Raw genomic sequence first — 11,979 nt, 5'->3', positions numbered from 1 at the left:
TAAAAAGAGGGGTCCAAAGGTAGGGTAAACGGCCTCATTTCTAAGCAAGGTTTTTTTCGACCTTGTCTAAATCAGCCAAATAACTTTCCTACACATATATTCTATATATACAGACTATGTGCGCTGGTTTTTCCTTTTTTTTTGCTCATTTGAATTCTGGTCAAACTTAACTTTGACCAAGATTTAAACAAGTCTAAAACATCAAAATGAAAAACTAAGCCTGGATCCTTCTTAGTCACTCCAAAATGAAGCTGTGGTGAGTTTTTTTAAATTTTCATGTTCATTTCCCCAAAACACTTCTCTTCACTTCATACAAGAGAGTTTGAGATACTCGACATATCACATAATACACATGAACTTATCGTTTAAATGTATGTAAACCTTGTTTATCAAATTAAATCGTTAGTATATGACATAAGAAGACTATGTGCGCGGGTTTTTCATTTTTCTGATTTTTATTTAATTTATTATGCTCATTTGAAATCTGGTCAAACATAGCTTTGACTGCTCCAAACCCCTCCCAAACCGTGCTAACCCTAGCGCTGAACAAGGACCGTCCATCTAACCCTAGCGACGATCAAGGGCCGTCGATCTAACCCTTCTAGAAGGAATCTGCGGGGAGGAGGGGGCGATCCGCGAGATGCAATCTGATTGGCTGGGAGATTGTTTTTTAAAACAAATACCGGGCGCGCTGGATGGACCGTTGGGCCGTCTCGTTGTCTGGGCCTGAGACCGCAGTAAATAGCCCATCTCAGCCTTTCCAGGCCTTGCATGCATGGGAAGGGCGGCGACGTGGGTTTGCATGCGCGGGAGGCGGGCGTGCATGCGAGCGAGACGAGCGAGGCGCGCTAGGCTAGCGAGGCGAGTGAGGCGAGCTAGGTGGCCATGCACGTATTGATTCAGAGTTAGGCATTACGGCAGTGGTTCAGGGCAGCGAGTCAGATGCACGGGCCCGGTCAAAGAGCTATGCAATGATTCAGATGCACGCACGCACCCCATGCATCGTTTTCGTGCAAAAGTTAAAGAGTGCAAAACGTAACGGATACACACACGCGTCCGGATTCACACACGCACCGCTCTCATCCTTTCTCTCTTCCTCTCCCACCCACAGGCCTATAAATGGGATGCCTCTCTTCCTCTCCCACCCACAAGCCAGATCCGATCCATTCTCTCCAACTTCAAACACCCAAGCGACCGAGCCCTCACCAAGCGAGACCAAGTGAAGATGCAGTTCAACGGGCCGACCTTCAACCGTCCGCCTGTCATGCCGGAGCTGCGCTACCCACCGGGCGTGCTCGTGGAGAGGGAGCTCCGTGTGTGGGCTATTTCAAGGTGGAGGGGTTCCGTCGAACTCACCCGCGCCTTCCTCAGAGCCGGCTATGCCCACCTCCCACGGGGCTCGCCTAGGATGTTCACCCTCAACGAGGTTCGTGACCGCGGCGGCATCCTCCTACTGCTCACGGTCACCTTCACCAAACCGTTTGACGCGCGCGAGCTCCTCGGCCAAGTCTTTTGGTGCGGCTGCGAGGCCATCTTCTTCACCGTGTACAACATCTACACCAACTACGAGAGCATCTTCCCCACTCCAGGCCAGATGCACTCCCTTCCCTACGAGGAGGAGGAGGAGGTGTGAAGTTGAAGATGGTGTTGAAGGGGCGCGCGGCCAAGGTGGAAGAAGGAGGTCAAGATGAAGATGTCAAGCCCGGAGTCAAGCTCGTCATGTTTCGTTTTTATTTTGTTGCTTTTCTATGTCGTGTCGTGTCATGTTTCGTCATGTGTCCGTGAACTTATTATTATTGCTTAATGTAAGGCTACGGTGTGCTGCATCTTATCTAAGTTATTAGGGTTTATTATGTGTGTTAACAAATGTCCGTGCCCAAACATATCATTTCTTCCCTAAACCAAGTCATGAAGTTCGAGAACTTGTGGTTTTCATTAATGAAAGGGGTGAGAAGCCCTCTCTTTCATTCAAAAAAACGAGTCATGAACTAACATGCAAATTTATTCCCTTTAAATCCTAAACCAAGTGCCACTCTAACCCTAAACCAGGTGCCACTCTAACCAAAATCATGTGGCAATGCAAACATACGTTTCCAACCCTCCAAAATTTCAGTGCAAAACAAAGGAAAACCACTCTCACGCATGTGCAAACATTCACGGTCTCACTATGTATACCTTCCTTCCGTACCCATGTCAAAGTCTTTCCATCTGTCGTAGCGGTTACCAGCGGAGGCCACGCGGTCCTGGGTTCGAATCCCCAGCCGCACCAATTTTTTGTGCATTTTCCACCCTTCATTTTTTTTAGAGAAAATATTTTTTTCTCAATGTAATGCCCTTAAAAAATGTTCATTTATTTTGGCACCAGGTGTAAACCTCTACCAGAGCTGAGGCACATTTTCCATGACATTTTGGTCTTTGATTTAAATCACGGTGTATTTGAATTGGAGTAATTAAATTGCTATTAAATATTTAACAACTCCACAAAATTTCTAACCTTAATTGTTTGGATCTGGAATAATTCAATTAGCTTCCACAAAAAGTTTCAGCATTATGATTTACTGCCTAAATTAAATCAGAACAGAAAACAGAAAAACACGCAAGAGAACCCCCGAATGGGCCTAATTGGATGCAGTTGGCCCATTAGTCTAGCCTGCACTTGGCTCTACGCTCTGAATTTGGCCTGCAGAGGAACCTTTTTTTTTGACAGAAAGGCAGAGCAGAGAGCTGCATTTCATTGATCAAAAGTTTCTGAATTCCTCATTTCTTCTCCTTTTTTTCAACATATTTAAATGTTGGTCACTTCTTCTCTTTTTTTTCAACATTTAAACAACTTCGACCAACATTTAAACTAGGTGAATTTCTCATACAATTTCAAGCTTACAAATTCCTCCATAATTCATGCCTTTCCATACATTTTCAACATTACAATCAGTGCGAATACCATACCTACAAATGCCCAAAAGTATTTGCAAATGGGTATTGGTAGTGCGTGATCTTCAAGCTTCCTAACCTTCTTCTTCAACATCCTAAGCTCAACAGCTAGCTCTCTGTCAGTGCGTGCTTCGCCCTCCATCTCTTCTTCCGGAGCTCGTGCTGCGGCCACTGCCGTTCGTGGCAGCATGCATAACCATTCTTCATGCTCTTCTTGCAGTTCATTCATCAGAGTCTTGGCCAGAGCATCGACCCAAAAAAAGAAGCATGTCACCTGCATGAACACCAAACAGATCAACCCATTGCTCAAAGATCCCGACCACGAAAATGGTGCAATTGCCCCGATTCTTACCCCATTCTCGCTGCACACGTAGAACGGACGATTCTGGTTCCTCGGTGTGTGAGAAACCCTCCGAACAACGCCCGCCCGGCACCGCGGACAGACGAAGACATGCATGTCCACACGCGCCCGGCTCTGCATCCGCGAGGTGGCGCAGGAGCTTGAGGAAGACATGGAGCTCGAAGCCGAAGGGGATCTCAACGCCGCCGCGCCCTCCACAGCTAGCTTCCCACCGTCGTGCTCTCTCTCTCTCTCTCTCGCCGTGGTCACCGCCGTGCTCTTTGTCGCCGTGGTCACCGCCGCTGTGTGTCGCCCGCTTATATAGCACACCCGCAATGGCTCTCTGCTCAATGGCTCTCTGCTGGGTCCCACAAGCCACGCGTGCAACGGTCTGAATAGAATTGGCCGTCTCTGCCGCCTGGTCCCACCTGTAAGGGCCGAGTCAAAAGGTTGACCTGACGGAGATGGCAGAGTTCACAGAACAAGTCGGTGCGCGCGGACTAGGGGCAAAACTGAGCACAATTCGCATCTGAGGGCAAAACTGAGCACATGGACACCACTGAGGGCAAAAGGATAATTAACCCTTTCAAAAATGACACTGCCCATTCCAGCTTCCGCGGCAAAACCGAGGAAACTGCACAACCATCGACTGTTGGGTAGACTTTCCACATAACATTATTCGAGTTTCACATGCGAACCTGAAACGAAACCATGCACCTGAAGAAGAACCCCTTGCTCACGCACAAAATTCACAAGGTCCCACTCCCAACATGCCTCAAAATTGCAGTTCAACCCTGCCTGGTAGTCGGCGAAGCAGGCGGGGGCCGGTGCATCGGCCGTGCTGCTGCGGCTCGAGGATGCGAAGCTTGAAGGCGAACCGTGGGAGTGGTGGCATTGCGGCGCGGATCGGCAGCGGGGAGCGACAGCGATGGGGTCCGACCATTGGGAGGCGGGAGGCGAGTCGCCGGCGGCGGGGATGGGGAGGAGAAGAAGCGGAGGAGGCGGAGAGGAAGAGGAGACGAAATTAGTTTTTTTTACTTGGCCACCGAGCGGTGGAGTAACTATAGGGAGGCGTGGCGCGGTTGAGGATCCCCATTACCACCGATTGGGGATTGGCTAGGCACCGGTTAGACAAGTAAAACCGGTTTTTTACTCCTCTAGCCGGTTATTGGGGTTCGGTTAGAAATCCACTAAGCCCTTATACCAGCATAAACACATCTCTTATATGCGCATAAGCTTGAATAAGCCCTCAAGAATGAATTAACTGCAAAATCCTCAGTGCTCGGGCTACCGTGAACATCTCCTACATAACTGCAAATGAGACACTGTTCTGTTCTCTACTCGAAGAGCAAATTTTCGGAACAAGCTGAGAGCTTGCTTAAAATAAATAAAAACAACATTTTCATGCATGCTGAGCTAAGAGGCTAAAAATTGGCTCTGACAACGCCATATTCCAAGTACATCTGACATGGTTATACTACAACTATATCAAAGGTTCAAAATTTCTTTGGGCTAGACCTACATAAAAGTCAAGGCATCTTATAGGGGAAGCTACCACGGCGAGCAGTAATAACCATGCATCAAGCAGGTCACGAATAGAACATACTAGGCACAACCCACGTAGGTTGCATCATACTGCCACGGCCTATGGAGATAAAGATTGTTGGAGTAGAGGCATTTCCCTGCAGTGGCTTGTCCAGCTCAAAATTGATCCAATTATTAGAATCATGGAAATAGAAGTATATAAAATTGCTCCTCCCTCCCCATCTCTCTGGGTTCATGCAACACAATGGCTGGCTTCTGTCGTCTGTGCTGATGAAGATTGCCCAATTTTCTAGCTTTTCCACCTTCACCCACTTTGCAGGTTCACTTGTTAGGTCGAGGCGGAAAGCTTCAAACGTATCCCCTGTTGATGGAAAAGATCGATGACAACCAACCAGGAGAAGCATATCTCCGCACGCAACAAGCCACGGGCGGGGAAGATGCCAATTGTTGCGCATGCTTTCACCAGGATCAATTGTTATTTTCTGTATTCGGATCCGTGGTACCAAGTTCATGATAATGAGCCTGCGGTCATTATCCATGCCAAATACTTGTCCTTTGAAGACCATGACCTTCTCGATCGTTCCATTGCGAAGAGAACGTCTCAACCAAGATTTACTACCAACACGCCAAAAGAAATAGTGGCGTCCTTTGGTGACCATGAGATATGACCGTGAGGGAAGCATGGTCGAGGAAAGTGTTTTCGTCGACCGGTAGTTTCGGAGTTGAGAAACTAACACCAGTAAAGACATCAATAACAAGACATGATTGATTTTGGTTAAACAAGATGAGATGACCATAGGAAACACCCCCGAAAATAGAACTATCTAGAGGACTTTGTGGGGATTTGCTCTCACCAAAATGAGAAAACTGGGGAATCTGACAACGCATGTAAGTACCTTGGTTGGTTAAATCAGTGACATGGCATGAATGTTTAGGTACGAGGTTGTTGTTAAATGGGCGAGGATGAGGAGAGCACTCATGAACATCGGGTTGGAGGAGGAGAGGTGGCAACATTTGCAAGAGGGTATGTTTGGATGGATAGGAGGAGAAGGCAGCACGCCAAGAGGAGCAGGCGGCAACGAAAGCAAGAAGGTCAAGGAAGGATCCCAGTCGAGGAATAATGGAGTGAAGCAGGTCATCCGGGAGGTCTGGCCAACCTTGAAGAGTGGACATCGCTGAGAGCCTGAGACGGGACAGACCCAAACACAGCAGACCTTGGAGTTACCCGCGACTGCAGCTTCTCTGAAAGAAATTTCGAATCAAAAGAAAAAACATTAGATGAATGACGTGAACATTATATATATATATATATATATATATATATATATATATATATATATATATATGCGCTCTGACATGAAAAACAATAGTGACACAATAACACAGCAAGAGATTGGGTACGCATGCTGCTGACAGTAACATCGAAAATCAAATGGGGTAAATATTTATAACATTGCCTCAGTCTGTCATGTCCCTAAGCTACCATTGATTACTTGAAGGCAATGGAAAACACATCCATCTGTATCTTCGGAGCATGATACCGATTCTACTTTTTTTTTTCTTAATATATATATAGACCAAAGAGAACAGCTACAGTTCTATCTGTATCTGATAGAGGTATTCTTAGTCATAGGAGATCAATGGATCCCATGATTCCCAAATTACCGTCGATCCAGTCTAGGCCCATAGCAGTATGTTCAAAATTCTTTCTTACAGAAAATAAATCAAGTGGGAGTCTAAATATCTAATCTAGCCCTGTCAAAGTGGCGACGCGATCTGGAACTCTTCTCGCAGCAATTAATGGTGGCAAGACGGACTGTACTACAAAGTGGAGAACAGCTGCGGCTCTATCTCTAATAACAAAGTTCAGCCAGTGTATGAATCGATCAGGACGATGAAACATTACGCAAGCAAAGAATTGTAATGGAAAAAAAATCAAGTGGGAATCAAGAAACAAGGGGAAAGCTAGCATGCCTTGTAGAGAAGTCGTGCGTTGGAGACGACGACGACAGCGATGCGGTCGGCGGCGGCGCTTCGTATGCGTCCTTCTCCAGCGGCCGCTTCAAAACGAGGCTGTGCGACGGCGGAACAGGTTTTTTTTTTGACAATCTCGCGAAGCTTTATTTAACCCGAGCTCAAGTTTACAGATACAAAAAAAAGGTCTCCGGGGTGCCCTAACCAAACATGGCGGCTCACCCCCAAACGTAAAACATGTTTCGCTAAATTGTGAGCCTCGAAATTCGAGTTCCTAAATTCGTGAACAAAATTACAACTCTGGAAAGAATGACTATGATCAATTATTTCATGTAAAATTGCTCCATAGCTTGCCAAATGCTTCTCCTTGATGTCGTCCACCACCACCTTGCAATCCGATGCAACATGTATGCTCTGGATATTGAGATCCTCAGCAAGTGCTAGTGCCTCCCGAATAGCTAACGCTTCAATCGTAGGAGGATCAGATATATTCCTAAGGACAATGGCAGATGCCCCCTGAAAAACTCCCTCTTTGCTGCGGCAAATAGCTGCTGCAACTCCTCGGCCCCGTGCTATCGCAGCATCAACATTGATCTTTAAGAAACCATCAGGAGGCGAAATCCAACACGTAGGGCGGACCCTAGGTTGACCCGCTGTGTTGTTGCTTGGCTTGTCCAGGGCATAAATATCTGATAAGTAAGACTGGATGAACAAATTTGTTGCCATAGGACTCTGGAAGATGTCCTCATAAATCGCCTTCCTCCTTGGTCGCCAAACAGCCCAGAGCGTGACAACCAGCAAGACAAAATCCTTCTCTGGTAGCTCGTCGTGCATCGAAAATAGCCAGTTTTTTGCATCGATCTCCTGGTTTTGGCTTACCTTATCTATCAGAGCCTCATCAGCAAGGGCCCAAATGGATCTCAACATAGTACATTCCAGCAGGGCATGCCTCCATGAGTCCTCTCATCCGCACAAATTACACAAGTGTGTATCCGACATGTGGCGATGATGTAAAATGTCCGCCGTTGGCATCGAGTGTCGCGCCAGGCGCCACAAGAAAACCTTTAGCTTGGATGGGACCCTTATGTGCCAGAGATCTGTCCATGCCTTTCGCATCGCGCTTGATGCTGAATTTCCTGCATTAACATCCATCCAGTTCTCTCCGTTCTCCTTTGTGTTCATGATCATATGATAAGCCGACTTCACTGAGAAACGGCCATTTCTCTCGCTGGACCATGCCCAAAAATCATCTACCGCCCTCGTACACAAGGGTATCGACAGGATGGTGTCTGCATCGAAAGGTAAGAATGTGGCCCGTATCAAATCTTCCTTCCAGGATGTTGTTGTGTTATCGATCAGCTCAGAAACCATCACAGGAGGATTTGTAACTAGTGAGGTGATCGGCCGCATTGGTCCAACCCGAGGCAACCAATTGGTCTCCCATATGCTTGTTGTGGCTCCATTCCCAATGCGTCTAATGATACCCTGCTTCAATATATCCATGCCATCGATTATAGCGCGCCATATCTGAGATGGTTTGCCACCAAGTTCTGCTTCTAGGAAAGAATGGAGTGGGAAGTAGACAGCTTTGAGAATTCTGGCGCTAAGGGAATTGGGCTCCTCAAGCATTCTCCACGCCTGCCATGCGAGCAATGATAAGTTGAAGATCTCTATATCCCTGAAACCCATGCCACTGAGATATTTTGGTTTTGTCATAACGTCCCACGAGACCCAACATGGTTTCCTCTTCCCCTGCTTACTTCCCCACCAAAACTGTCTAATGATAGATGTGATGTTGTCACACAAGCCTCTGGGTAATCGAAAGCACGCCATGGAATAAACCGGTATGGCATGGGCAACCGACTTAATCAAGACCTCTTTCCGTGCAGCTGACAATAGTTTCTCCATCCATCCCCGTACCTTCTCCCAAACTTTATCTCTCAGATATTTGAAGGTACCCATCTTTGACTGGCCGACGTCTGTTGGCATTCCCAAATACCTGTCACTTAAAGATTCATTTTGAACATTTAGAACTTGATTGATATTATCTCTCAAACTATGGCTGCAACCCTTGCTAAAGAATATGGATGATTTCTCATGATTAATCCTCTGCCCAGAAGCCCTGCAATATACATCCAGTAGGTTTGATACCTTTGTAGCCCCTTCAACACTTGACTTAAAAAGCAACAGGCTATCATCTGCAAAAAGGAGATGGTTAACAGACGGAGCTGTCGGTGCCACCTTGATCCCTTCAAAACCAGACGACTGAGAACTAGATTTTAAGAGGCACGAAAGGCCCTCTGCTGCAATCAAGAAAAGATAAGGGGAAATAGGATCTCCCTGCCGGATTCCACATGTAGGTGTAAAATTCTCTAATTTCTCACCATTGAACAACACCGAGAAGGACACAGATTGTACCATAGACATCACTGCTTTGACCCAAGCATGTGCAAAACCTAACTTCTCCATCATGGCTCGGAGGTATGACCACTCCAAGTTGTCATAGGCTTTCATCATGTCCAGTTTCAACACACAATAACTGTTGGACTTAGCTCTATTTCTCTTCATAAAGTGCAAACACTCATATGCGCAAATAATATTATCAGTAATCAACCGACCTGGTACGAAGACCGATTGTTCCTCAGAGATGATATCTGGAAGAATAACTTTGAGCCTGTTGGCCACCACCTTCGACACAATTTTATAAATGACATTACACAAACTGATGGGACGGAACTGAGAGAGTTGGGTCGGATTCAGAACTTTAGGTATAAGAACCAGGACAGTGTCGTTAACACAATCAACTCCTTCCTCTCCTCTGACGATCCTTAGAACTGCTTTGGTCACTTCCTCACCACAAATATCCCAATGCCTTTGATAGAAATGAGCTGGGAAACCGTCCGGTCCAGGGGCCTTCGTTGGGAACATTTGGAAAAGAGCAGTTTTTACTTCCTCATTTGTGTATGGCGCTAGGAGCATAGCGTTCATTTGTGGAGTAACCTTGACTGGGACCGTCGAAAGTACCCGATCCATATCAGCAACGCCTACTGAAGTGTACAGATTCTTATAGAATTCAGTTACCATCCTCTTCAGCTCCTCTGGATCTTCTATATGTGTGCCCACAAAGTTCGCTAGTGCTTTTATCATGTTCTTCTTCCGTCGTTGGCTTGCTCGTAGGTGGAAAAAACGTGTGTTTCTGTCCCCCGCCGAGAGCCACTCCAATCTAGCACGTTGCCTCCACATGAGTTCTTCTCTATGGTACAACTCAACTAGTTTTTCGTTGATTTTCAGCTCTATATGAGTCGGTGCTGTCCGACTCGGATCTGCTCGCAGGTGTTCCAGCTCCAGCTTCAACTGTTTGATCTCCTTACGGACAGACCTGAAAGTGTTTCTATTCCATGTGATCAGCTCCGCCGAGATGTTCCGCAGTTTGTTCCTCAGCTCCTCCATACATACAGCTGGGTCCCCTGCTGTCCAACTCGCCGTAATTGTATCCTTCCATGTCTCATGGGTCTCCCACATCACCTCATATTTGAAATCTCTCTTATGATTTTGTGGCGCTGTCCCTTGTAAATTTAACAAGATAGGACTGTGATTTGACGTGGCTGCTGTCAGGTGTTTCACGTATGCATTTGGGTACCTTTCATTCAGTTCAGCAGTGGCTAAAGCCCGGTCTAGGCGCACACGGGTGTAGCTCCCACCCGTCACCTTTTTCTCGTATGTCCAGAAAGGTCCTTGATAGCCAATATCCATCAACATGCAAACATCGACAGCATCTCGCAAACCTTGAATCTGAGCATTACTACGTTCTACTACTCCAACTTGTTCATCCGGACGTAGGACTTTATTGAAATCGCCAACACACACCCACGGAAGCTCGCTCAAAGTGCTTATTCCCTTCAACACATCCCACGCTTGGTAGCGTAAGTGTGTTTGTGCCTCTCCATAAAATAGTGTCATTCTCCATGGGTCATCACCCGGTTCCTCCGCTGAGCAATCAATATGATACACCGAAAAACCAAGAATCTCAATCTTTATTGGATTATTCCAGAAAATTCCTAACCCACCACTTCTGCCTTGACTACTTACAGCATAGCTATTATCATAACCAATTGTTCCTGCTAAATTTTCTACCCTAGTCCTTTCTATTTGTGTTTCAACGACGCAAAGCAGGGTAGGGGCAAAATTCCTCGCGAGATCGCGAAGCTCTCTAACTGTCGCAGCTTTGCCCGCACCGCGACAGTTCCAGCTTAAGATACTCATTGCGCCTGGCGGCGCTCCTCGAAGGAGCCCGCCGATGAGGCATTCATATGATTTTTTGTCGCATTCTCTTCTCTATCTCCAACCAACTCCAGCGGCCTTCCTGCTTCAGCTTCGTTGCTCCCCTTCTTAGGCCTCTTATACTCCTTTCTTGGTGACACATAGACAGGCGGGAGCGGTGGAACTAGAGTCTGGTTATCTCTGACCACCAGTGATTGCGAGGTCTCTGACCCTCCTTTGGACAGACTAGTCTCCGACGAACTCACCATATTTTCAACAGAAGTGCGTTTGTTTGACGGAAGAACCTCCGTTGTCTCCAGTCCCACGGCGGCCGTATCTGCTGCTAAATCTTCCTTCGATCCCTCCTTCGGGGCCGCCCTGTTCTAAGTCTGGTTCTGCTTGGCATTAAAACGCCAACTCTGGCTTGGATCAAACGGTTCACGGCCCCTCCCATGTCCTCCTGTCCAATTTCCTCCTCTGCCTCGCTGTGGTGCAAAGTTACCACGATTGGGCTGCCTGAAGCGTACATTGTTAGCTAAGATAAAATCCCCCCATTCAAAACTGGACTAATCATGCTCCCCTTCTCCACACTCCTCATGCCAATGGCCAAATTCCCCACAGTTGTAGCAGAAGGTAGGCAACTTTTCATATTTCACCTGGTATTTGATCCTCTCCTCCCCCTTTCTGCCAGTGACAAAACGCTTGATTTTGGCATTGATGTCGATCTTCACCTTTACCCTCACAAACTCACCAAAAAAGCCTGTTGGGAGCTTGAGCTGGACTTCTTCTACCTCCCCGATGCACGATGCCAGGCCTCTTACTGCTGGTTCAATCAAGAACTTGTCCGGGAGACGACGGATCTGGGCCCAAACCGCTAGCTTGTCCAGCTTGAAAGTATCAAGGTTTCTGAAGCCATCATACTCCTCCAT

The 11,979-nt window shown here is 46.9% G+C and overlaps 1 protein-coding gene across 1 annotated transcript; it reads right to left on the bottom strand.

The window, feature by feature from the left end:
• Positions 1-11,616: 11,616 nt before the first annotated feature.
• LOC109785684 (uncharacterized) lies at positions 11,617-11,979 on the bottom strand. The gene has a single exon (XM_020344281.1). The coding sequence runs from the start codon at positions 11,977-11,979 to the stop codon at positions 11,617-11,619; it is 363 nt and encodes a 120-aa protein (XP_020199870.1).

The sequence above is a fragment of the Aegilops tauschii genome, chromosome 6, assembly GCF_002575655.3.
Source record: "Aegilops tauschii subsp. strangulata cultivar AL8/78 chromosome 6, Aet v6.0, whole genome shotgun sequence".
NCBI classification, from domain to species: domain Eukaryota; kingdom Viridiplantae; phylum Streptophyta; class Magnoliopsida; order Poales; family Poaceae; genus Aegilops; species Aegilops tauschii.
The sequence above is the reverse complement of the archived record's forward strand: the minus strand, read 5'-3'. Positions and strand labels throughout refer to the sequence as shown.

Bases quoted from the DNA above. Each gene is read 5' to 3' on its own strand.
- LOC109785684 (XM_020344281.1), bottom strand. From the start codon at position 11,979: ATGGAGGAGTATGATGGCTTCAGAAACCTTGATACTTTCAAGCTGGAC.